The sequence below is a fragment of the Hydra viridissima genome, unplaced genomic scaffold, assembly GCF_058129835.1.
Source record: "Hydra viridissima isolate aposymbiotic clone 2 unplaced genomic scaffold, HvirCarnegie_v1 scaffold_2, whole genome shotgun sequence".
NCBI classification, from domain to species: Eukaryota; Metazoa; Cnidaria; class Hydrozoa; order Anthoathecata; family Hydridae; genus Hydra; species Hydra viridissima.
In genome coordinates, this window is record NW_028324301.1 from 10733429 (window position 1) to 10761151 (window position 27723).

The 27723-nt window shown below is 28.3% G+C and overlaps 2 protein-coding genes and 1 pseudogene across 4 annotated transcripts; 1 reads left to right on the top strand and 2 right to left on the bottom strand.

Annotated features, from left to right (window-relative positions):
- The first annotated feature begins 3098 nt into the window (after positions 1 to 3098).
- LOC145186843 (kinesin-like protein KIF13A) lies at positions 3099 to 15248 on the top strand. 2 transcript variants are annotated; one of them, XM_090078446.1, is made up of 26 exons: positions 3099 to 3226; positions 3601 to 3711; positions 3828 to 3876; positions 6034 to 6125; positions 6295 to 6342; positions 6496 to 6579; positions 6831 to 6893; positions 7054 to 7131; positions 7389 to 7468; positions 7582 to 7695; positions 7985 to 8082; positions 8349 to 8397; positions 8736 to 8826; positions 9025 to 9079; positions 9186 to 9268; positions 10057 to 10179; positions 10334 to 10438; positions 10624 to 10713; positions 10923 to 11019; positions 11226 to 11368; positions 11448 to 11507; positions 11711 to 11812; positions 13961 to 14062; positions 14147 to 14251; positions 14422 to 14572; positions 14649 to 15248. In XM_090078446.1, exons 2-26 carry the CDS (start codon positions 3709 to 3711, stop codon positions 14708 to 14710), a joined length of 2127 nt encoding a protein of 708 aa, XP_089934572.1. In that variant the 5' UTR covers positions 3099 to 3226; positions 3601 to 3708; the 3' UTR covers positions 14711 to 15248. The 2 variants fall into 2 exon arrangements, with proteins under 2 accessions (XP_089934572.1, XP_089934571.1); XM_090078445.1 differs by lacking the exon at positions 3099 to 3226 and having other exon boundaries at positions 3577 to 3711.
- A 4437-nt stretch (positions 15249 to 19685) lies between these two features.
- LOC149891874 (uncharacterized) lies at positions 19686 to 20514 on the bottom strand. The gene has a single exon (XM_090079320.1). It carries the CDS (start codon positions 20512 to 20514, stop codon positions 20008 to 20010), a length of 507 nt encoding a protein of 168 aa, XP_089935446.1. The 3' UTR covers positions 19686 to 20007.
- LOC149891875 (uncharacterized) lies at positions 20111 to 22483 on the bottom strand (annotated as a pseudogene). Its single transcript, XR_016449674.1, has 3 exons — positions 22435 to 22483; positions 21615 to 21687; positions 20111 to 21515 (listed from the first exon to the last, which is right to left on the bottom strand). The product of XR_016449674.1 is annotated as an uncharacterized LOC149891875 (transcript).
- Positions 22484 to 27723: the final 5240 nt, after the last annotated feature.

Consider the following 27723-nt stretch of genomic DNA (forward strand, 5'->3'; position numbering starts at 1 on the left):
TAAATAATTGCATGCATAAAAAGAAATAAGTGTGAATGTTAAGGGAATTAGTTTGAAAATAAATTATGTTGAATTTTCAAATAGATAAAATTACGCATAACTAAAAACAACCTTTTTTATATAAACTACACCGATCCATCTACCAACTTTTTTAATATTGGTGAATGGGAAAAATGAAACTATTTCGTAAACTTTTATAAATTATTTTTTTGTTATTGTTATTTGGGAACTAAATTAATTACACTTAGTTTATTTGTGTTCCTAATTCAAAATATTGAAGTAAGCAGGCGCGGATCTAAGGGGTGGCCATTGTGGCAATGGCTATTTAGTTTAAAATTAACGGCAGCCAAGTTAGTTTTGGGTTTTTTCGCTTAAGAAACATCCCTAAAGATTTTAACTTGTCTGCCGTTAATTACAGATTTTGGCTATAGAGATTCCTGCCATGGCTAAAACGGTTCTTATTATACGTTACCAATGTTTTATTCAAACAATAAATGCTGTGAAAAAAATATTAAAATATCGATCTTTTATCGAAATTTCAACCGTGAAAAAAAAATTAGCCCACGCAGTTACAAAATCCTGGATCCGCGCCTGAGTAAGGTAATCTTGTTTATTCCCTTTGTTGGATTGCATATGCTGACGCTTTATTAATAAAGCTGGCTTGTCCTTTGCTTTTGCTTTGGTGCCAAAAGAACAAGGCCCATCACATGTAATCAGATTGAAACTGTTTTGAATGCAAATTGAAAAAAATAAAAAATAGCAAATGATTTATATTTGTGTAAAATTCTAAAAATTAATTAAAACTAATAGATTAATGCTTATTGTCTGTTTAATTCTTTTAAATCAAAAGAATTACAGTTGCATTAAGGTTTTCAATTTGGTCGTAACAAAATGATTTCAAATAGGGTTAAATTTAATGGTAACTTATCACTTTTGGTAATCACCCTGATGGGTAGATTATAGATTATTAATGAGCTGCACTACTTTCAATGGAATATTACGCCATGGGCGAAACAGAAAAATACTTGATTTACCAATTGATAACGTAATCTCCGAACATTAAACGATTGTTGGAAAAATAAAACTTTATTTTAACACTCTAATTTAACTTCCTCTAAAAAAAAACCCTGGTATAAAATTTGATAAGAATCATTTTGTAATTTATAGTTAAATAACTCAGATAGACTTAATATCGTGGTCGGAAAAAATCGTCAGAATTTATCATAAGATTTTAAAAAATGCCATGAAACAATCGACTTAATGTTATGGTCCGAAATATTAGTAAGAAAAAAAACAACAATTTTTCAAAGAGGTTTTTTTGTTTAATGATCAGAATTGTTAACTATTCAACTGTCCAGTTCATTTCAACTCGAGGATTAGGAAAAGTTGTAATCTGGAATTTTGGGCAGAATTAAAGTTTTCGTCGATGACAACCAGTGTTTTTTTCGATAATGAAAACGAAATAAAAACGAAAATAGAATACTTTCGTTCAGTGAAAACGAAATAAAAACGAAGGTATTTTTAAAAAATGGAAACGAACTTTAAGTTAAGTTAATGTAATTAAAATAAAAACGAAAAAGTTTTTTGTTTTTTGTTTTATTAGAAACGATAAATAAAGATTATCTTCACACTATTTGGGACACTGTATGTAGTATTTACAAGTAAGCAAGAGATCTAAGATATTATTATCAAACTTATTTGCACTAATTTTAGCTAAATCAAAACAAAACATTTTAAAGACATGAAACTAATGACTTTAATTACTGGAATCTGTCGGATAAAATGCTTTTGATTGTATCAGATAATGGAGGTAATATGACCAAAGCTGCGCGCATTACGCAAGAAGAAGCAATACGTCAAGATGAAGTTTTGAAGAGTGATGAGTTAGAAAGGTGGAGAACAAAGTGAAGATCAAGCTAAACAAAGACCCACAGCAAAAACAAGTGCTGATATCTATAATAAAGACAGCTTAGATGAATATGGCGATGACAGTGTAATAGATAATGAAGATAACTCTCGTGAAGATGAAAGTAATGAATTAGTTTTGGTTTTTATAGATATTTTCCTAATACCTGAACTAGCAGCTCTTAAAGAGGCAGCAATGTTAGCGAGATAAATGACATGTTGAACAAAATAACAGTTATGTTAGCGAGATAAAAAAAACACTTATGTTAAAGATTCATTTGCTTTTTGGAGGAATAGAAGGGCATCATATGCAGAGTTGTTTCCTAAAGCTAAATATTTACTTGCTGCTCCAGCGAGCGAAACGTATGTTAAGAGAGTTTTTTCGTTAACTGGTTACCTCATCGTCATCGCAGCCACAGCCGCATGTCAAAACCTTTGTGTATGAGAATATTGAATAAGGTGCTGCTGGTGCACTAATGAACTGCGTCACATAGAGATACTGTGTTATCCTTACACTTGAGAAAGACAATAGTCATTTACGATTTGTTAAGCTTTATGCCTGCTTTGCTATTAAAGCTTTTGAGACAGACTAGTTATGTGTCTTTACATTTGTTTTGCTTAGTGTAACACTGTATTCAGTTGCTTAATTATTTAACGTTTATTAGTCAGTGACTGCACTGCTCTTAGACTGTATATTAGGCTACATTATGTGTAACGAAATAAAAATGAAATAAAAATGAAATCTTTTTTTGAAACTGAAACGAAATGGAAACTGAAATTAATATTCAAAAGCGAAATAAACTAAAAGCTTGAAAATGAAATTAAAACTGAAATGAAATAAACAAAAACGAAATAAAATACGAAACTGATTTTAAATCATAAAATGAAATTATCACTGGTGACAACTCAACACACTGATCATCTCTCTAGTGCAGGCCTCAAAAAAATTGCTTAATTAAGAAAAACTTGTAAAATAATTCAAAACACGTAATGCCAACTAAATTTCAATCATTTGATTATATAATCTAATAATTAACAGTTGAATGATAAACTTGATTTTTTGTGTTTTGGTCGACCTTTCAATATTCATCTTCAAAACTGTATTTTACACATTATAACAACTCGCCCCCGCCCGAATTATTTAACTCGAAGTATTAAACTCGAAGTATTAACTCGAATCAGAGTTATTTGATAGTTTTCTTAGTTGCTATGGTCTAAGAATTTGAGTAATCATAATTTTAACCAAGATACATCGGTATTCCTGCTATGTCGCAAGAGATTCCTTCCAAAATGTTTTTAACTACCAGATTTTAGCTTATTTGTTATATATTCTTATACCTATATTCTATTGTCTCATAATATTTTTATAGACTCACTTGTAAACTAGCTTTTTTTCACGAATGAGCTGGCCAAATGTACATAGTTAGCCAGCTTAGCTTTTATACACCAAAATAGTTAACAAATTTAACTAGATCCCTCTTCCAGCAATCAAATATCTCACTGAAGTTTTTAACATGACAGTTGTTATGAAATACATAAAGTAAAGTTGTTTATACTCATACTAGCTAATATAATATATAAACTATAGTATACTAGCTATGTTTAACTATAATTGTGTTGTTTCTTTGAAAAAAGAATATGCAGTATAGTAAAACATAGCTTAAGTAATAATGTTTTCTCTTACTTTTATTATAGCTTGTTTTTACATATAAAAAAAACTCAACTAAACAACATCTTTTTTCTTGGTGATCATTTGAAAATGTTTATTTTTTATGATATTTCAAAGCTGTTATAAGCAAAAAGATGGTAAGTATAATATACAATATACAAGTATTAAATTTTATAGCATTTAACTTAAACTAAAAAAAACTAAAAAGGTGTGCAGTATATCTGTGCATGACAAATATTTCATTGTTATTTAGCCAGAAGGTTCGTCAATACAAGTAGCAGTGCGTTGTCGACCATTGTCCAGTAAGATGACTTTAAAATTAATTTGATCAGTATTTTGTTATATGTGATTAAGGAATAAAAAAATATTTGTGCTCATTCAAATTATTTGTATCATACTTTTTTTTCTTTTTCAAAAATTGATAGTGTTTTTTACTGTAAATTTTTTTTTTTTTTTTTCAGTTACAGATTTTAAATATTTTAAAATTTAAAAAAAAGATTAGTTAGTTGAGTAGATTTTTATTTATTCAAATTGGTAAATCATAAAAGAGGACCAAAGGGGAAAAAAGCTAACAAAATACATTTTATAACTTTTGAGAAATACAGGTTTTTTAAAGTTTGAAAGTATCTTATTCTTTAAATAATTTTACTTTAAATAATATAGAAATAAAGAAAAACTAATGTGAATTTCAAAGTATTATGAAATTAAAATATTTTTTGACAGCTTATTAACAGAGAAGCTTGATAAATAAATAAATAAATAAGAAAATCATGTGAAAAATTTGTTTAATAAAACTGTTAAAATCTGCTAATAAAACTTTTAAATCTGCTAATATTATTATATCTGCTATTATTTATTAATCTGCTATTAGGGGCCATTTAAAAATTAAGTTTGCTCAGAAGAGAATGAGAAATATATTTTAAATAGAGTCATAGATTTTTAATAAAGATTTGGACACCTACCCATACCCTATGATTTGGACACTTACCCATCATAGTAGTCCATGGTTATTGCTGTCTGAATCTTGATTGAAAATGTATTTACTTTAGGTGACCCATTACATAATTAAGATTTGTACAATATAAAAATGGAAACAAGAGAGAAATTAAATGTTTATTTCCTTGGCTCATATGAACTGAAAGTTCTTAGCACAAAGCTGCTAACATCAACAGGCCATTGTTGCCATCATTAATTAGGTATAAGTTGTCATCAATAACTGGACAAAAGTTGAATGAGATGCTATCCTCATTTACCTCTGCAGCAATCAGCAAGTAGCTCAGGTTTCACTTGTAGTCAAGAGCTTGTTGGCCTATTTGATGCTAAACTATCACCTGGTTCCAAGAGACTAATGATTGCTACAATAGAAGAAAAAGGCAAACTTGTAGCTAGCATAAGTTTGAGCATAAGCAATTATTAACAGTTGACAGATATTGTAATAATGTACCAAACTTTACAACTTTTTAATTGTTAGAAACTATTCAAATATTAGTTTTATTTAACTGAAATAGCTGCACATTTAATTTTATTCAATGTTCATTCTTCATGCTGTCTTCAAAAAAAAAAAAAAAGTAAATACTTCTTTATGAGCAATGTTATATTTGGAAATCTGAAGGGCTAACCTTTATTATGAAGCAATAGCTATGAATATTTTAACTTAATTTTTAAAACATAATTGGAATACATTGGGAATTCAATAAATAATAGAAATGGAACCTAAAATATGTCATTACCAAATACAGTACACAATTTAGGCACATTCAAAGATATAAATAGTCAGAAGAGGCTTAGTAAATGGTATATCATATTGTCAGTTGTAATTTCTGAGCACAAATGGAGTTTTTGTACAAGAATATATTTTTACATGGTTTGTGACTGGCTGTGTGAATAAAATTATCTTAGTGGCTTGTAGAAATAAGGTTTTTCTTTGCATTTTGTACACTGATTGATGTGTTGTCTTGTTTCTGTGGTTGAGTATAGTAGGTTCCATTTTTTACAATAGTCAAGTGTTCTTGTTATTCTTTGAATTATAATTGTAAGTGGATTTTATTCAGTGTTGCTAAAGTGTCTTTTACTAAACAGCATCAGAAAAGTTTAGGATATAATTCTTTTAATTTCATTTACTTTCTTGACAAAACACTCTTAGCAAGTAAATTTGTATATTATCATATCTATTGTATACATACATCTTCACAAAGCTTCAGTTCTTGTTTATAACTTTTATTTAACTTACTGTAATGTATATCAATACAAAAAAAAATAATTGTGTCACCTTTTTTTATAAGAACACATAAGTTTTAAATAAATCCCTCTTTAGTGAAGAGAAGCAATGTGTATTCACTTCACATTTTGTTTCTAATTACTGTGCAGGAACTTCCTTTGAAATTCTTTCATGTGAAAAAACAAATATTCTTTCTTAAAAATCATTAAGTTCAGCTGTTTAAGTTCTGTTATTTTTATAGCAACTGAAAAAAATAGTGGGGCTACAAGGGTTTTGAAGATAAAAGGTGATCAAGTATCTCTGCACAATGTTGCTTTACCAGGTTCTACAAAGGTATTATTCATATCTAGCCAGTTCTTTATGGGTTTAGTGACTACTTGAAACAACATATATTTATTCCATTCAGCTTACCAACAGAGTGATGGACTTTGAAAATAAACAGATTCTGAATATATGGCTTTTATTAAATTTTAATTTTGTTAATGCTGTCTATTTTTTGTAGGAAATCAATTTCTCATTTGAAAACTGCTACTTTACAGAATCTAAAAATGTGAGGATATTCTTGTTATTAATTTACTATTTAATTGCTATTAATATTGATGTTAATTACTGTTTTCTTATAATTGCTGATCATTACTGTAAAATAATGAAGTAAATGTATTGAAGATGTTGTTTGTAATACTGCTCTTAAAAAATATTTTAGAACGAAATTTTTAAAGAAATTACAGAACCATTGTTAAGAAAAGCATTAGATGGTTACAATATTTCAGTTGTTGCATTTGGACAGGTGTATTTTTTTGTCTACCTAAAAGCAAATATATTTCAATAATTTTAGAATGAAAATAAAAATAAGAAAACCTAAATTTTTAACTATTTTTGTGTGGATTGTTTGAGAAATACTTTTAAATGTTACTGAGGTTTATGTCAACTTTCTCTGTATTTCATTTTTCTAAAAATTTCCTGAATAAAAATTTAGAGATTATAATGATAAAATTATTTTGTAAATTGCCTTGTATCTAAAGAATATTTTAATTTAAGCATGACTCTGGAAAATCTCATACTATAAATGGAACATTAGAAGACCCTGGTTTAATCTCAAGAGTAAGAAGTCTTCATAATCTTTCCTTCCCCCTCTACCCTTAAAGAAAAAAAAATTGTGTCTATTCTTTTTGCTTCTTTTAAAACCCTAAGTTTATTAAAATTTTAATATTGATGATCACTCTTTGAATTGAAGAGCTTCTCTGTTTTTCTAATAATTAAGGCAAGTGAAACAATTTTCAAAGTTGTAGAGGATGCTGCAAGTGTCAAGGATTACTTTCTGATGGTTTCATATCTGGAGGTAAAAAGTTTTTTTTTTTTTAATAATATTTGATATAGTATAGATATTTTGTAGCAGAAAAAGTTGATGCAGGCTTATGTTAACTGAAAATGTCACACAAATGTTCAGATAATGAAAAAACTCATTCTTGCTTTTGCTCTTAACATTTTTTATAATAAGGAGTTGTTGTACTGTTAACAGTTATAATATCACAAATTTTATGTTTCTAAGGTTAGGAGGTTATAAACAACTGTCATTTTATTATATATTTTATGAAGGTTGGTGATAATTTTGTTTATGACCTGATTAATCCTAGTGGAGTTAATCTCAAAGTTCGTCACCATCCACAGTTAGGCCTGTGAGTTTTTGTTATTAAATATATTTTCATTTTATTTCTAATGTAAAGAATGTTATATAGAAAAAGATTTTTACAAAAATTAAAGCTTTGTCACAAAAATGATATATATTTAGTTATGTTGATGATATGGCTGAAGTAGTTGTTCAAACAAATGATGATGTCATTAGGCTTTGTGATCAAGGCTTAAGAATTAGAAAGTTAACCACAGATATAAATGAACTTGTAAGGTAAGTTATATCTTTTCTTTCAGCAAGCTAGTATTTAATGTTTAGTCTGCAAATACTTATGCATTTGAAACTAAAAGTTTAATCTTGTAGTTGATATCATTCTTCTTGTCAAAATTTTGTTTATATCAGTTTAAAGTAATTCTTTAGTTCAATATTGGTATTTTAACTACTTAATTTCACAGTTTGGTTTTTTTCACAATTTGGCATTTTAATTACTTAATTCCCCTATGATATACTAGTAGTAAATTGTATTCCATTTGTAAATAGTGCTTATTTTTTCTTTTAAAAGGACAACAACAGTCTTTTCAATTACTATTGAGCAGAGAACAAAAGGAAGTTCACATTTCAAAAGCATCAAATCAACAATATCTTTTATTGAATTGGCAGGTAAAATAAATTTTCTTTATTTGAAATTAATTTTGAAAGTTAAATTTGTTGGAAGAAGAAAGTGCCAGATGTCTCTAGTATCTAGTATCTATAACGTTTTTAAAAAGAACAGATTATTAGATAATTATCTTTGTTTTTTTTTATTTTTTATACTCCACCTTTTATCAGACTTATTTAAAAGTTTGTTAAAAATTTACTTTTAACTCATATCTAGTTTTTTTAAAGAAATTGTTAGTTACTACAAATAATAGTTTTTTTTTTTATAGGTTCTGATCATACGAGTAAATCAGAAGATGCTCTTTTTATATCTAAAAGGTAAGATATTTTTTATATAGTCAAGCGTTATGGTCTAAATTTTTATTTTTTAAGTGTCTTTTTTCTGCAAAATTACATTGCAGAAAAACAAAAAATTTTTTTTCAGAAACTTACATAGTAAATTATTTGCAGTTTACAAGTGTTTTTAAATGTTAAAAAATCATAATATTTTTAATTTTTTGCTGTTTATTATTGTTGTTGTTATCTATTATTTGCTATGTTCCAGCTATTTTGGGTTATGATAAGTAATATTAGTCAAGAAAGTTTAAAATATACAAGCTATTGTTATTAACATTGGAAAAGCATGCTTTAAATCACAGTTCAATTTTTCTGTTTAGTCTGAATTCATTATACAGTGTTGTTATGGCACTAAAACAAGGAACCAAAGTTGTACCTTATGAAGAAACAAAGTTGACAAAACTTCTTCAGGTATAGGGTTTCAAAAAATTGAAGACCTAAATTAAGATTGTACTTGTATGTTCAAGCACCTCATTTTTTGCTCATCTTTGGCAATCAAATTTATTTAATGAAAATATAAACTTTTAATATACTCCTTTGTTTTGCAAAATTTTTATCTTCAATTGTTTTCTCTAGCATTAGTTTAAGTTAATCAGGGCTTTTTTTTAGGTTGCATTTGGAGGAAATGGATACACTGTTTTTATAGGTCATGTAACTCCATCAGGTAGGACCAATCATTTTCTAGTAGGCTGGTCTAAAAGATTCTTTTGTGACTTTCTTCTAAATAAAAACTTTCTAGGCCATAATTAAATGATGCAAATATTTTATAGATGCGGATTTTTCTGAGACTTTTGCCACATTACAGTTTTCTTCCAATGTAAAGGGTGTTCAAAATATTCCAAAAAGAAATCAGGTATTTTTTTTTGCTAGAAAAATTTTTCATATTTTTACAAATATTTCTAACGTGTCTGAAACCACATTTTATTTTACATACAAAAGTTTTTTTGTTTCATTTTTTTCTATTACAAACTTTAAATTGTTTAACATAAGCATCTTTTTGCCATCCTTTTGTGTGGATTGTTTAAATTTTATGTAATTAAGCAGTAAGTTAATCTAAATTTTTTATCACTCTTAAAATGCAATCATAAAACATAATCCAAGTGATTAAAAATATTAGTTCTGCTTATAGAATAGTGCAATTTTTGATAATGTTGAGTTAAGCATGTAGAAAACTAAATTGAATGGAATAATTAATGATATTTGATATGGTAATAGTTTAATGAAATAGAAAATTTAAATTGCATTTTAAAACTTACTATAACATTTATTGATTTGATAAAGATAACCTTCAAACTTTATTTTCTTAAAAACATAGTTTTTGTACTTACCACAATTATGCACTACCTCATTAAAGTGTAGTACTCTATTTTATAAAGAAGCTGAACAACTAAAGCTGATCTTATAGTAAATGGCTAATTGATATTTTATTACAAAAAACAGTGTAAAAACCTTATGCAAACATAATCTTGTTTTAAAAAATTATTATCAATAAAAATGTAATTAATAATCAGTTATTTTTAAACAGATTTTTTTTTAAAGTTATTTTGATCCTTATTTCTACATGTGTAGCAAATAATGCACCATAATAAGAGTGATATTTGAATTTCTATTTAAAGAAATAAAATAACTTTTTTAAAATAGACTGACTATTCGATGGTTATCAAAGGTTTGCGAGATGAAATTGCACGCTTACGAGAGCGACTTTCTATAAGTAGTGGAACAATGGTTGATACACCAAATAATGAGGATGTATCTAGAATGGAGGTAAGATCTGTTTGTTAACTCTTATTATTTACATATAATGATAAAATTCTTTGTTGGAATTTTATAGAATTTAAGGCTTTAGTCAATTTAAATATTTTTAATGTTTTTTTTTATGCTTAAATATTATGATGCAAGTATTTTATAACAAATATAGGAGCTGATCAAAGATCTTCAACTTGCAAAGATGCAAACTTGGGAGGAAAAGCAAAGAATGTCAGAGATGTTTCTGGAAGAGCGAAGGCATCATCTGTCAAGTAAAGTAAATGGTTTAAAGTTCTTTTGTTTGAAACAAGTGCATTTAACTTTTCAAAGGATGTTTTTGGAATTATATTTAAATATCAATAATGATATCAAAAGTCAAAATAATGCAATAAAAGTTTTTAAAAGTTTCCATTGATCAGAGTATTTTCAGCATTCTACCAATTGAAATGTTTCTATAATCAGGGTATTTTGGATTGGGTTTTGGATTCAATGAAGAAAGGAAGTAAAGATGTTCAATCAAAACTTGCAAATCTTCAAAAAGATAAAGAGAGGGTAAGCCTGTTTGAACTCTTAAAAGTACACTGGATTAAATAAAGAGTTACATGAATTAATGAGCCACAAAGTCATAAGGATATTTATTAGCAGTTTAGAATCAAAGTATTTCAATCAATGTTTTGAAAAATATCTGAAGTTTGATGGGTAAAAATGATTTTTTTCCAAATTTATTAAATTTATTTTCTATCATTTTTTTTCAAATTTAGTTAATGGTTGAATATAAAGAAGTTAGAAGTACTGTAGACAGCTTAAAAGACAATCTACAGTTGATGATCTCTGAATACACAAAGCTTAATGAAGCAGGTATTATGTTCATTTTCTTTTTTTCTTTTTTTTTTTTCTCTTGCAAAGTTTTTTAACAAACATAACAACCATTTTAAGATGCTTATTAATGTCTTTATTATTGTTTTGTATTACCCACTTTTAATACAGCTATTGTTACTCTTTGAACGTGTTTGTGTGGCTATTAAAATTTATGTTTATTTATAACATTTCACTTGTTTATTTAGGCAATGGAAACAGCAGAGAAGGGAAGCAGAAGGTGGCTGAGATTCAAGAGATGAAAGAAAAGTTAAGACAGGAAAATGAATCTTTAAAGAAACTGAAGCAGAGTTTAAAAGAGGTCCAAGACAAACAAAAGCTAGAAAAGGAGGTAAAAGTCTTGTTAACTCTAAGGGTATTCATTCTTTGCCTTTGTAATCAACATATCTTTATTCACTTATTTTTTTTAGGAAGCAAAAAATCAAGTTGTAGCACTAAAAGGAAATTTTGAACTTCGTTTTAAGTTAGAGGTTGGTCAAATTAAAATAACATAAAACTGATTTTTTTTTAAAAGTAAAATATAAATGTTAATAAATCTTTTGTGACAAATATCGTTTTGTAAATTTTTTTTCTACTTATATCTTAGATATCTACCTTACATTTGTATATTAGTTTCTTTTACAAAAAATAACAAGTAATAAAATGCTTCTTTTTGCTTGCTTCCTACTTATAGGCTGAACATCGTGAAAGCATGGAAAAAGAAAATCAAGCTACTCTAGCAGATGAAATAGATCGCGCAAAAATGGAGACTGACCATGAAAAAGCAGAATTAAAGGTTGCATGTTTTTCACTTATATACTGATGCTTTTTACAGTGTTTTTTATTCATAGATATCTGATGCCTGTTAATGACTAAGTGTTGAATGTTAAAAGCTTTTTAAAAGGCTGATATTGATATTTAGTTTCTGCATAGTACAAATTAGTTTTGTAGAAGAGCAGATTCTTTCACTAATTCTTTCTGTTTAGTTATGTTATTACAGCTTCCTTTTCCTTCAATCCTCTTCTTTTTTCTTATATATAATTTTTGTCCCAATTTTATGTCAGAATTAGCTGTCTATTTTTCTGAGCAGAACTTTTAGTCACTTATGTCTTACTGTCAGTTTATACCACCAATAAAGTTTACCCTAAAAGTCAAAGGCAAGAACAGTACACACAATTCTTGTATAATAGAATTAGTGGCAAAAGGCTAATGACAAAGCAGCAATGTGCACAGGATCAAGTCCATATTCTAAAGGAAAAAACAATAATATACACAAAAAAAAAAAAACAGAGTGTAATTTATTAACTTTATTATCTTTATGTTCATGATAATTTTGTATGAATTTAAATGAAGTTTAATAAGATTTTACTTTCTATATTTCTCTCTTTACTTCAACAATTTACAAAATGAAACCTCAAGTTAAGTATTATATCAATATATAAATTAAATTGAATTTATTACTATATTTATTATTTAAATGAATATAAATTCATTTTTAGTAATATTTTTTAGTGGCTATTCTTATTAACCACTCTTAGAGGTATAAATCCCTCAATGGTGTAATTTAAGTGTAACAAGTAAATCTGCTGCAGACAATATATGAACAACTTTTTCCTCAAGAAGTTACTTTTTTAGAGTGTTAATATTGCTTAAGATAATGATGAAATATATGGATCTAATTAAAGTAATAAATAATTAAACAAATTTTTCATCGTTCCTTCACTAGAAAATTTTCATCTTATAATTTCCCAAAATCTTCTTAAAACTTTACTTCTAGACTCCGTTTATTTCAACATTTAAATTGGAAGAATCAAGTGTTATCAGTGGAAACTTTTAATTATGTCTGTATTATAAATTAGAACTTTTTTTAAGCTAAAGGGCATAGAGTTCCAAAAGCATAGTTCAACATTTTTCAGCAGTCTCTTGTATACTCATCGAAGGCATATTTCAGAACTTTTCGATTTTCAAAATCGTTCATCAAATGAAATTTGATGGATGATTTTGAAAATAAAATAGTTCTGTAAAGATTATAAGATAATCCATTTTTTACAACACAACTCGTATGCCTTTTTGCAAGTTTTGTTAAATTACAATCTACATTTATCTCTACACATATCTCTATTTTATAAATAATTTCTCACCTGGGAAGCAATCTTTTTAGCCTTCTTGTCACATGGCATCTTGGTTAAAAATAGACATTTTGAACTTTGCATTAAAGTATAAGAATACATCATAAGTTTTCTGTCGATATAATGCAAGATTTTTTTAAGGGAACTATTTTTTGGAATAAAAATTAGAGATTAGCTTATCAATTTTTCAACTCTATTAGCATTTTTAGGCAATTGATCTTTTATGTTTCCAACAACTTGAGCAGCATATCTTTTATAAGTCTCTCTGAGGCAACCACTGTTGATTAACCTCTAGCAATACTCTTTTTGTGTCATGACATTTTTTACACTCCTCATCAAGGTTATTTGGAAAATATTTTTTTGATTTTTAAAGTATAGTTACTTGTTTACCCATATGCTTAAGTTAAGTTAAAATTTTTTAACTACGTGTGTCAAAATACTCGAGTTTTTGTTCTTTATGATTTTCTTGGCTTCAAAAATTCTAAAAAACTAAAAAAAAGAAAATTATAATTTTGTGCAATTTTCTGCACCTCATATTTTTACACAGGTAATCTATTTCTAATCTGAGTTTAGTAAAAGTACAATGCCAACCCATGCTTACCTGGAATTTGCAGAACTGTGCGGATTTGCAATATAAAATATAGACACGCTTATTATTATAAAACTTTGGTGATATGAAATTCAGTAGTTTTTATTGACCAGATTACTGCTTTGAGCCTGTGTGCAACGGGTAAAAGTAATGTAGCTTTAGAACTCCTGCAGGAGTTCGTTTCAAGTAGACAAATGTTTGAAAAATATTTGACGCTTGATTGTAGATGAAATCGTCAAATCAGAAATCTGTTTCAGCTGATGATTTGCTTAAAGTTGAAATGGAATTGTTGGATATCAAAGCTGAAAAATCAATAATGGCTGTTAAGGTAAGACTAAATTTAAAAGTTTTTAAATTTCAATGAGAATTTTTCCAAAATATTTTTTGAATATCTTTTCTTGTCTCTTATTAGTTACGTTCAATGGAAAGTGAGAAAAAGCAACTGAAAAATGATATTGAAGAAATGTTTAAACGCCAAAAAGAGGAACTTGAAATTCAGCAACTTCAGCATTTCCAGGTACAGGGAAGAACATAAAAAATCTTTTAATAGCTTAAATTGAGTTCTTGAAATGTGTACCTAGTAGACTATATATTACTTATAACCGAACAAGAGGTCACAAGTAGTATTTATGACTAAATGCTAATGAATTTTTCTTCAATTTAAAAAAAAAAGTTAATTTTATTAAGACGTTTCGCCATTATCGTGAAGCGTTTGAAGAGCAGAAAGCAATGTTGGAACAGCGCTACCGAGCATTACTTGAAGATTCGATTCAAGATGCAGTTTATTTGTCTTCGCGAAACCAAGAACTTGTTGATGAAAATCAAACACTAAAACAAGGTAATTGCACCACTAAATAGTAATTTCCTATATAAAAATCAATTTTTAAAAATTTTTTATAATGTTCTTCGTTTAGAAATTGCTGAACTTAAAGACAAGATATCTACCATGAGTGGAAGGCCTCAGTCTCCACCATAATGATTTTTATTTAAATTTGACCGTTTGCATGGTTTTGTTGAGAGTTTCCAGTTTTATTCTGAAAATTTACTTCAAACTAAAAGATAATCAAAAGTTACATATTAATGACATCAATGGGTAAGATGCTGACCGATGAACTATGTGCAGCTTGGGAGTTGATTTTCCTTTAAACTTTTTATGCAAAATTAAAAGAAGTGAAGATTTATCTTTAGATTGAATCAAAGAAAAGTCTTCAAACCATAATTTTAAATACTTTACTGAAAATTTCTATATTAACAAGTTTTATTGTAATTTCTTGGGAGAAAAACAGCTGCCTAATGGGTAAGCTCAAACGCCATTTTAATGTCGACCACATGTTTTTGTACCGCTATTAATCAATGTGTATATAACGGTTTGTTTAAGATAACGATAATATAAGCATGAATAAAGAAAGTTTATACCATATTTATTAGAGGTATTTTTCACTATTTGTAAATATATATATAAAGAAATTAAATCAGTATTGTGAAAGAAAATGTTCCTTCGAGAACATAAAACATGCAATTTGGTTTTTTATTATAACACGCCAATCCACTGTTGGTTACCCCTACTTATCATGTTTTGTGTGTGCATATAGAATTTTCGTGGGTTTTAAGGTATAATTCTAACACGTGTAAAAGTTGTGGGAACAATTTTTTTTTCAGTTTTTTTGTGATAACCTAATTAAAAAATAACGTAAAAATGTTTAGGAACGACTATGAATAGTTGTTTAAGGCAGTCAGAAAAAATATCTTTTTTTTCCCGTGTTTTTTCCGATTAAACGCATGTAACGCAATTTTATTTCAAAACAAAAATGTTTCTTCAAGTGAATTACCCTTTTTCTCAAATAAATTAATCGAAATGAACTGTTGAAAAAATTCTGAAATCGCAGTATCAGCAGAGTTTTCGTTGTAATCTATTTTGAATAAAATCAATCAATAAACCTAGTTATTTAAATCGTTAATCAAGCACAGTGGGTTGCATAAATTTAGAGCCAGTTGATTTTTAACATGATTTTTTTTTTTATATTTTTTAAGGTGGTTCACCTATAAAAAATTTTTTTTGATAAAAATAAGCTCTACCAAGATAATTTTTTTTTTTAAATAATAAAATAAATATTGAAGAATTGAAAAAAAAAAAGTTGAAAGTAATTTGCCTCGATTATCCATACTTTTTTGTACACTTTAGTGTAAAAAAATGAAAATTTCATCACAGGACAACTAAAAATGTTTACATCAGATAGTGCCAAAAATTTACATACTGGTTCTAAACTACATTACCTCTCATTTGTGGCATGGTTTTTAAAAATACATGCTCCTGTGTGATGATATTATTATTTTTTTTAAAGATTGCACTAAATATCAACATTATTGCGTGTTAGATTGCATAAAAATAATATTTCCCATTACCAGTATTATAAATCCATGGCATAAATGAATCTCTTAACTATAATGAACAAATTGTGAAAATTTCAAGTCAAAAGCAGGTGTCTAACTAAAATTACAATGCTTTGAACTTCTGAAAAATTGTAAAAACTAAAAATCAAGTAAATCAAGTTTTAAAATTATTTTTATAGTTTTAGACAATTACAAGTTGAACAAACGAATCAAAAACCCCCAGCTTCATATCCCAGTTGTTCCTTTTGGTTTTCAATATCAAGATACCCTTTTTTTTATTATTCTTAAAGTTTTCCTACGCTCTTTAACAGGTTGACGAGATTTGTGTTCCATACGTGTTATTCGAAGAATATCTTGTTTCTGAGTTTAGTTTAACAAAAGTTAAAGTTCTGTTTGTTAGCAAAAAAAGTTAAAAAAAAGTTAAAGTTCTGTTTGTTAACAAAAGTTAAAGTTCTGTTTGTTCTGTTTACAATCTCCATATTCCTAGCATGAAACGTTTGTTTAACAAATATATATTAAGCTGATATGAAACTCAAAGCAACTCAAAGAACAGCTGAAAACCTTATTTTCAATCTTAAAAAATGTGCTTTTGTTACTTGAAAGCATGACTAAAAGTGTTCATAATTTGCATAACAAATAAAGCAAAGTTTACATAACATTCATATTTCAAAAAATATAATTTAAATGAGTTAAGGATAGGATGATGTAAATATCTTTTTGGTTGCCAGTATGTTGCTATGTGCGTTGCTATGCGTTTTAAAAATACATAGTACAAGATTTTGTTTAATAACAAAAAAACTAAAATATATTTTAAACTTTTTTTTTCACAATAAGAAAGCTGAATAAATTTTGTACAAAAATCATTCAACATAGAAAAAACGATTTTTTTTGAATTTTATGCCTTTTTTTTATAGGTGAACCACCTTAAAATTTAAAGCAAACAAAAAAGTTAATAAGTAAATTGTTTTAAATTTTATTAACAGTGGTATTATAAACAAAATAAGAAAAAAAATATTTCAAAAAAAAAAATTTACTTTTTTTATGAGAAATATATACAACTGGTAAAAAACAACAACAAAAAAACAGTGCAAAAATATAGTCAGGGTGCATTTTAGTATTTTGTATGGGAACCACGAACTTTCACACATGCACGAACACGTCTAGGCATAGATTCAACTAGTCGGATGCATAATTCTCCTGGAAATTCTTTCCAAAGCTTTTCTAAGGCCTGCTGTAATTGCGCAACACTGGCTGTGCTCTCTTTGACCAATCTCTTGTCTATCCAAGCCCAAATGTTCTCGATGGGATTGAGATCTGGAGAACGAGCTGGCTAAGGTATGACCGTAATTTTTTTCCGATCAAGCCACTCTTTAACCAAGGTTGCAGTGTTAGCAGTTGCGCAATCGTGCTGAAAATTTCATTGCTGTCGTCTTCCGTAAAAAGCTCTGGCTGTTGGCAAATGTTTACTTTCGAGGGTTTCTTTGTAGTTGTACTGGTTAATTCTAAAGTTATAAATGTTGTATAACCCTGATCCTTTATGGGAGAAGCATCCCCATATTCCGCCTGATCCTCCTCCGCCTTGTATCCTTAGTACATAAAAACACTCTTTGAACTTTTCACCAGCCTGCCTCTTGATGATTAATCTTGACTTGCGATTTATCACCTAAAAATTGGATTCGTCGCTGAAAATGACTTTAGCCTAGTCTTCTACAGACCAGTGAAGTCTTTCTCTACACCACTTTAATCTTTTTAGGCGATCTAACACACGCAAAAGTGGTTTTTTTAGTAGCAACATAACAATCTAAGCCTTTCTTCGTATAGTCTATCTACTAACAATAACATTACCAGGCGTATTTGTGAACCCTTCAGCACATCATTCGCGGTAAGAAATTTTAGGTTCTTGTCTAACATTTCGATAGAGATAACTTTGGTCTCTTGAAGTTAGCTTTAAAAGGCCTACCAAGCCTTGGTAAATCTTTGACATCAATATGTAGCTCGTGGTTTTTCAACGTTCTTTGTACACATTTAAGCGAAACATTGCACATTCCAGCTATTTCTCGTTGGCTTTTTGTTTTCGCTTTTAGCAGACCCACAATTTGTCATCGTACGTTGTCTGAAACAGCTTTTCTGCCCATTTTTGTCTTTTTACTTTACCAAATAATTACTAATGCGAATAACTCAAGATATAAAAATAATAACTTAATTTTCTTTTTGCAAGAATGTTTATATTGTTCGAAAGAAATCAACCAACAAATTTCAGATCGCTCGGATAACATTTCGTTGAGATATTTCAACTTAAGTCGTTAAATTTTAGTTGACTCTATATTTTTGCTACATTAGAAATACACGTATTTTCTAATTGAATTAATAATTACTCAAGACTGGTTAACCTAAAGAGTTCGAATTATATACCATTCGATAGAGAATCAATTAATTAACACATGTAATACGCATTTAATCGTATAAATTTGTTGGTTTAAAAGATAATTTTGAAAAAAAAACAAAAATTTCGCATAAAAAAACTAGTGACTCTATATTTATGCAACCCACTGTAACATCGAATAATATATTCTGAAATATATTCCGTAAAATTACCTAATTTAAAAGCGTCTTATGAAAACAAGGTTAATACCGAGTAGCCGAAAAATTAAAGCTAAAAAACACCTGAAAAACATTAACTTGAATTTTAAATATAGATTTCTATACTTCTACAACTTTACTTCATTGAAGACATGAAGAAAAGCACTTCTGGTTGACATTATCAGCTGTTTACATCAACAATAACTATTTTATTGCCATTTAAATGAAAAATGAAAATTATCATAGTTTACCATAATTGCTATTTGTGTGTTCGTTTGTTTGTAAATTGATATTATTCAGAGATATACGGTAAAATTTGATCAAGCAGTATAAACATACTTTAGTACGTTTTATTTATTTTTTTTTAACTCCGAATGAATTATTTCTATTGTTCTAATTCAAAGTGATGATTTTTTACTTAAAGTAAATTATAAATAAATGGGCGAAAAAGCAGGTATCAGTGATTTTGTTCAAAGAAAAATTGCGGTTTTAACTAAAGGATACTTTCATTTACAAATAACTAAACATCGTAAGATATCCAGATTTGCTGATCAAAATGTCCTTGCGAAACCCTTTCGAAAGATCAATTCATCTCAACCATGGCGATTAGGCAGGTCCGTTTTTAGGGACCTGTCTAACCACCATGGTTGAGATGAACAAAACTAATGAATTTTTTGATTTCATCATGGTTGAGATGAAACAAAACTAATAAATTTTTTTTCTGTGAGCTGGCTCTACTATTAGGAAGGTTCGTATAAAATTTGAGCTCAAAATATTTAAAATTTCTCGAGATAACACATTTTGAGATATGACCTGGTTTCTTTTAAAGAACTGGTTTTTACTATGTTTTTAATTGTATATTTATCTAAATACTCTTAAATATTCATTAAAAAACTTAATAAAATTTGAATTTAAGAAGTTTGTTAAATAAGTAATCCAAATAATGTACTGAATAAAGATAAAAAAATAAAAGTAAACTGTTAAATATGTAAAAGACTTTGACTAAAGGCTTTACAAACACGTTTTGTAAATAATATACATAAAAATTCAGTTAAATTTTTCTTATAAAAAGTTAAACTTTTCTTACAATTTATTAAGTACTTCTTTGGACCAGTCACATTTATAAAATGGAAAATTAACTCTGTGTTCCTTCAAAACCAGTAAAATATCTTGTAACTTTTCCTCTTTAATTGTTCAATCGATAAAGTCTTTTACCAATTAAATGGCTCTTTCACAACAGTCATTGACACTGACTAATCTCTTTATAAACCTTTGCATATTTTTATAATCAGAATCATGAGTTCACAAATCAGGTGGACTTTCTAACCACTTTGATAAGTAAGGAACTATTTTAAATATTAGCCAAGAATTTTGACCAACATAATCATTAAGTTCTGAATTTTCATTTATTTCTACAGACTTAAACTTTTTAAGTTTAAAGACTTCAGGTATATTTGTTTTTAACAACTGCTGAGCAACTTTATTGTTAAGACTTTTATTAAATAAACAATAGACAACTGTTTCTTCAGAAAGATAATAACTGTGTCTAAGAAAGCTTGGTTTGTATATAATAAATCCAGGAACTGCCTGCCTTCCTTCCAGAAAAACAATGACATATTGACACAGATTTTTATAATCATTTCTGGGGAAAGTATGAAGTTCCAAAGCTTTTTTGCAAAAAGATAAACTTTTTTTAGCCATATCTTCTAATGGAGCTCCACTAACTTCGCACCATGGAAACTTTAATAACTGATCCATATTTTTTTGAACATTTTCATAGTGCATTGGCCAAGCAGCTTTGAATCTCATATAAATAGATTTTGATGGACCTTTGCTTTCTGTTTTAGTGATTGCATTTATTGCATGTAAGAAATATCGCTCTTGAGAATGCTTTCTAAAAAGAAGCTTTAACAGAGGTCAATTTAAAAGTTCTCCTAAAATACTTATACAACCCTTATTACAACCAGTGTTACATGTTGTCGTATCAGCACAAATTCCAATTATAAAGCTTTCAATTCCAAATCTTTTTATAACATTAAAACATACCAATGCTCGATCATATCCTTTTCCTGATTGACATTCAACTATGCCTAGCAGCTCATCCTGTTGTTTTCCATTTGTATTTAAATCCCAGTCTGGACTTGTAACAACAATAGCTAGACATTCGTTAACTTCAGAAATATAGTCTTCATTAAGATTGATGTTTCCACATCTTAAAAATAATGCTAATAATCCTGTCTGTACTCCAACAGAAATTCCAAAACGCCCACAAAATTTTGAAATTTTTTTAACAAGTTCATCAATATCTACTGTTACTGTCACTTTATTTCCTTTTATGTTAGTTGATTGTTTTTCAATATCATCATAATTATTATATTGAAATTCTTCATTATCAAAATTTTCTAACAAAAATAACTCTTGATTTCCATTAATAAAATTGCTATTTGATGAAAATTGTTTTAACTTTGAGTTTTTTGTGGCAGATTCTTCCTTTTGCTCAAACTCCTTGACTTTCCTTTTGCAAAACTCTCTGTTGGAATAAACTTTTTGATATTTTTTGTCTATTTTGTCAATTATTATTGTTCTTGCAGTTTTTTGGTCTTCATAAAACAAAATATCGCATTTTGTTGCATCTTTTGATTGAATTCTATATTTTTCAGTTATTTCATAAAGTTTTGGGGTGTCCTATGTCAAACAATTCTTCTTCAAATGCCAAAAAATTATTTTCATGCAGCTTTTGTGTTTCCGTTTTTTTTGAATGATATGATACCAGTTTCTTGTGATGATATACTAATTTGGAAACATTTTCCCTAAAATAAATAAATAAATTTTTATTTGTCATTTAGCTTAAATTTTTATATCAATAATTATGTAATAAAACTATGAACATTATTTAAATCGATAGTTACATAATACTTCTGCAACTAATGTGGGTTTGTCCTAATAAATATATTTCAATATTTGAACGTGTTGATATTTCCACTTTTAATTTAAAAAGTTACAAACGCAGCGCAGTTTCATAAAATTTATTATTGCGCGCTGTGGTTATGACTCCACATAGGTCCGGCAGAGCAAATTAAAAAAAGAAAAAATTCCCTAAAAATGTACTAAATATAAAATATTCAAACCCCTAGGGAGGTCAGGCAATTTAAAATTTTTCAAAAATTTTTTTCAGGAATTGTCTTGTATATCAACGTAGAATGGGAAAATAAAGTGGCAAAGCTATAGTTTTTCCGACCCCTTAAAACGGACCTGCCTAAATGGCGATACTACCAACTTTACGAAATCGAAACGCCATCTGCGGCGAGAACGTAAAAGTTATGATTTTATAAGTCGTCGTAGTCCAATTCGTTTTTAGTAAAATATCGTTATGAAAATTACTATGAAAACGTCACGGTAAGAAAACGTGTGAAAACTATGGAAAATGTTAACGTCTTTAAAATTACTTCACGTTTTCAACACAACGCCTAAACTTTTATTTTCACGTCCAGCCTAGAACTTTAAAACGCGAGTATGGATTTACCCTGAGCACACGCATGCGCACAACCAATATTTTGTGCATGGACGATACCTTTTTATTGGTATCGTTTGGTCTCGATGCGATACCATGCAGTATCGATATCGAGATCACACGATACTGGTATTGAAAGTATCGTTTATATTGGTATCGTTTTTTCTCGGTGCGATACCTTATTAAATGTTATCGGTTATGTTGGTATTGTTTGGTACCGATAGTATCATTTGGTATTGCAACTCGGGTCATCATGAGAACTTCCATGTTATTTTTATAAACGATTTGTAATTTGAAATAGTAAATTCGTATAATTAATGAGATATATATATGGCTCATTTATTATAAAAAAAAAGTTCTCTAAGCTGGTTGTATGACATCATGTTTATCATTTAATTTCTCATCTGGTATCTTTGTTTTAATTTAAATAATTGTGTGGTACCACTTCTGTATTTTAATTTTTCATCTGTTATCCTTATTAAAATTTTTTCTACCGTGATTAAAAGGAAAGAAAAGATTTTTTCAACATTTATTTCTATATTAAATTTTTACAAACTATTAAATTATGTTAAACAGTGTGTAAGGGCGGACAAAAAGGTAAGGGAGGGCGGTGGTATTCGGTGTAACCCCTTCCCCTACCTAAGAAACTTCAAACTTCAAAATATTATTGATAAAATTAAAAAGATAAGAAAAAATAAAAAAAATTTATATAAACATTCAATATATTTATTATTACTAACTATCTTATAACCTTTCTAAAATCATTCTAAATATCAAATGTAACCAGTTGTTTTATTTTGAAAAAACCCAAACCTTATTTGATGAATAATTATTATTGTATCGTAAGCTGGTCTTTTTTATTAAAAAAAACGGTTTGAAGGTTACATTTTCTAAATTTTACATGTCATAAAACAACTATGAACTGAGTTTTAAAAGTTCTTCTTTTAGGAAAAAAAACTGTTGAATTCTTTTTTAAAATTTATTATAAAAGTACATTACTTGAAATATAGTTTATTCTCTAATAAATCAAAAAACGGCTATTTTCATTACCAGAAAAAATTGCGCAAGATAAACATACTTTAACGACTTTTTTAATGTAAAAACCATGCTATTAATGTATTGCTTTTGTCAGCTAAGAGATCATTAACTTACTATTTTCAAAATGGCGAATATTAAGGTTTTTATTGGGATTTTTTACAACTTTGACTTCGAATTAGAGCACTTTCCGTTGATTTTCAGGTCTATGTTTTTATATTTTTATGAATCAGCATAAAATTCTCTATCAGAATCAATCATTAAATTAGGGGGGGGGGGGGGAAGTTGAGTAGTGCCGCTAAATTGATGGCCAGATTGTATGCCGGTGTCGTACAAATTTATTTCCCCCATAAATTTATTTCCGTGGCGCAAGTTTCAGTTACTAAGGAAATAAAATTATGCGGCTTGCGCATAAAATTGTTTCCCGATATAAATTTATTTCCGTAGCGGAAAAAAATTTGTGGAAAAAAAATATAATTTTTTTATTTATTTGCGAGGTAAAGAAGATAATTTGATATTAGAATTTTTTAACTCATTAGTAAACAAGTCACTCAAATATATAAGGAGATCTAGAGGGGTAGCGCAAAATACCTGAGCCCATAGATTTTTGGGGCTGATTTTGGTTACTTTTTCACTGGTATTTTAATTTTTTCTATATTTTCTTAAAATTATTATACCAATACTGCCAAAAGGGGCCCTATTGGAATTACTTAGTCCGAGCGTCTGAGTACTTGTAACCGTGCCTTTGAAATATTCTCATAATATTAACTTTACCAGCTGTGAGCAACCTTTAACACGGATTATTAGTAAATAAATCAATAACAATTTAACTTATCTGAAATGTATAATCATATGACCAGATTGACAGAAAGGTTAGTATTACAACCTGGCCAGCACGGGAACGTACAAAAAACGTATAATTAACGTTTTGGACGCGTTCTAAACGCATTCAAGTAAAGACACTCAACGATGTCCTCTTTGGGCGATTAAGTTCCATATGCGTATAAAGTTGATCCTGATATCCCAGCTGACATTTTGTCCGGAAAAGACGTCTTTGAACGTTCAAAAGATGTTTGTTATGCTTTGAGCGTAATTTAGTAATCACAAATATTCTTGAGCTTTTTGTGACTTTAACGTTCAAAAAACATAAGTGACGTAAGTGAATACACAATTATAATACAAGAGTCTTTTTTCCAAAAAATTTAAAGTAACAAAACATATTTTACATTACAAAATCTACAAAAATGACAGTATGGATTTCTTTTTCACGGCCACTGCTGCCTTTTCTATCCCCCTAAAAAAGTAGAACAAAAAGTATTGAACGAGCGTGTCATTAAAATCTTCTAGGTCTGATGCCTGATTCATGAAATATGAATCAAGTAATTCACTTCGTTCACGTACCATAAATATAAATCAAAGTTCATATATTAACTTTGAAAAACGAAAAAATTGTCTTGTTCTTATACGTGTTACAGGATATACACCCTATCAACCATATTTCTTGACTCTGCTAATCCAGCAGGTAACTGAAAAAGTTTTAGTACAAAAGGTAAATTGAAATTTTTCACTAATACTTTTTTTCCCATATGCTTAATAATGTTTTTAACAGAATTGTGGCTATGAAAAAAGCCTTTTTCATGATGATTGTGACTGCCTAATCCGAACAAGACGCATCTTTTGTATTTACCATACAGCATTGACATCATAGATAGAAAATGTAGATTCTTCAAACAGGTTTAATCTTGTCTACTGAAGGCATCAATATCCACAGAAGCAAAAGTCTAACTTTCAGCATGCTCTGATAAAACCTTGCAATAATAAACAAAATAAAATATATCTGGTATGCCCTATGGTAAAAATAAATCAAAATAACTTAATTCCTGATGCAAAACACATTTTACCATTAAAACATTAACATAAGTCGATCCCTTAATGTTTGCTTTGACAAATCCTCACATTAATACCTGAAATAAAATAAATATGATATATAAAAATGATAATGAAAAAGTATAGATCCATTCATAGACTAGGTATTAGGGGATGTCAGGTGCCATACGTTCAGGTTACACTGATTTATTAAAATTACTAAACACCAGCATCTTGCCTAATTAGTAGAAAACTAAAATAATCTGAAGCTATATTAAAAGTTAATTATTAAATAATACAAAACAGACATTTCCATGCACTAATTTTTTAAGCTTCTGCCATTGATTCACAAGAAACATGAAAAAAATTTTGACAGCTATTAAACTGCATAACTTTTTAATCTATACTGAACTTATAATCTTTTATTAGACAATCTACACAACAATCTACATATTATCAGACAATCCACATTAACAAACATTAAAAATTGCAGAACTACTTTCACATTTATAAACTGTCTTTTCCAAATATGATCTTGGAAATGATGTAAAATAATTTGCTTTAAAGCAATTGTGCAAATGCTGGCGCATTGCAGATTGATTGTACGAAATGGATGCAACATTTTGTCCCATACAAATATCTACTGCAAATGCAATTGCAAACAAACCACAGTCAATTCCTCCAATTTGTTGCTGACATGATTGGTATAGACACATAACTGTATTTTTAGAAGACGATATAATTGAAACAATTTGGTTTTGTACATGCAAAGTTTGCATTTGTTTCTTCATTGAGTCATAAATTTTAATAACTCCATCACTGCAACCATGAGTGCTAACCAATAGCCAGTGAAGGGATCCGTCATGCAAAATTTGTAGCATCTCCTGTGACTGTTTGCTGAACATAAGATTAGTTCCTAATAAAGTGTCTTGCATACCTTGAATAGCAGGAAATCGATTTCTTAATATTGCTTGAGCAGCATTAATTTCAATATCTGTTAACATGTTTTGATTCAAAATACTCTCAAACACAGATAAACTAACTGTAATGCTATTTTTTGGTGAATAAGAATGAATATGGTCAATGTTTTTAATATCTGACTGATTTTGTAATAACATTGTTTGACTAAATCTAGTCTTTTGAACTACATTTGTTTCTGGGTAACTACTGAATGACAAATCTAAACGAGTTGCTTCTTGATGTTGAATATTATTTTCTATGTCTTGACATGGATAATAAGATTTAAGCTGAGAAACATTTACTTTTGTCTTTAAAATTTCACCCTTAAGGTTTTTTAAAGTGCATTGACCTTTCACATTTAAAGCAGTAAGAATATATGGTCCCAACCACTCCTTAGATAAAGGCTCACCTTTGCGACCACGCTTTCTTGTATTTAACCTCATCACTTGATCATTTGCTGTAAATGTAAACATCTTTACACCTTTTTTTGAAACTTTTTTTTCATGTGTTGCTTGCACTGCTTTTCTTGAGCAACTTTTATATTTTCTCTAATTTTTTTTTCTCTACAGCTTCACAATCATTAACTAGCTTTTCTACTGCAAAATCAGATATTTTTTCAGAAAAACTACTAATTAAACTATCATCAGTCTCATTCTGAACATTTATCACTTCAATACCTGGAGGATGTCTTAAATACATAAGATAAAATGGAGTCATCTTTGTAGATTTCTGGCATGATATGTTCAGTCCATAAGCAATTGCAGATGTGTAACTAATATAAATCATCAAAAAAGAAAATAATAATAAATGAAATTGTACATTTTAGAGAAAAAGAGTTAAAATTATAAAGACTATCAAACCTATCCCAGTCATTCATCTCATTATTAGTATACTTGCTTAAAGCATGCTTAAAAGTTTGATTTGTGCGTTCATCTTGACCATTACTTTGAGGATGGTATGCTGATGTCACAGAATGTTTAATACCCATTAATTGAAAAATTTTATGGTTAAGCTATATAACAGAAAAATTAAATGTAATTAATAAAAAAATTTAACTAACACAAAGAAGATGAAAGTTTTAGAAAACCTTTTAGCATTTACCTCATTTACAAATTCTCTTCCTTGATCAGTGATTACTTTTTTTGGTGGACCATACATATGAAAAGTGTTAACCAAAGCAGTAGCTAAAGCAACAGCATATTTTTCAGGCAATGCCCTAGCAAAAATCCATTTTGTAAATAAATCTGTTATTGTTAAAACATATTTATTGCCGTTTAATGTTTCTGTAAATGGACCAATTAGATCAAGTCCTAAAACTGCCCATCTTTCAGAAACCTGAATTGGGTGTAGTTGTGGTGCAACTGTTTTTATTTTTTCAAATGACTGACATTGTTTACATGTCTTGATCTATAATATAGACTATCTATTACTTAATTATAAAAATATAATTTATACAACTTAAAGTGTATATTATCAATGTTGGTTACATGTTTATTTTCTTGATATTATTAGGAAAATAAACAGGTAACCTACGTAAAAAGCAAGTAATAAACATGTACTTAACCCATGCTTCCACATCAGATGTAATTGACATCCAATAGTATAAAGCTTTAATTTTACTTTGCGTTCTTACTATTCCTTGATGT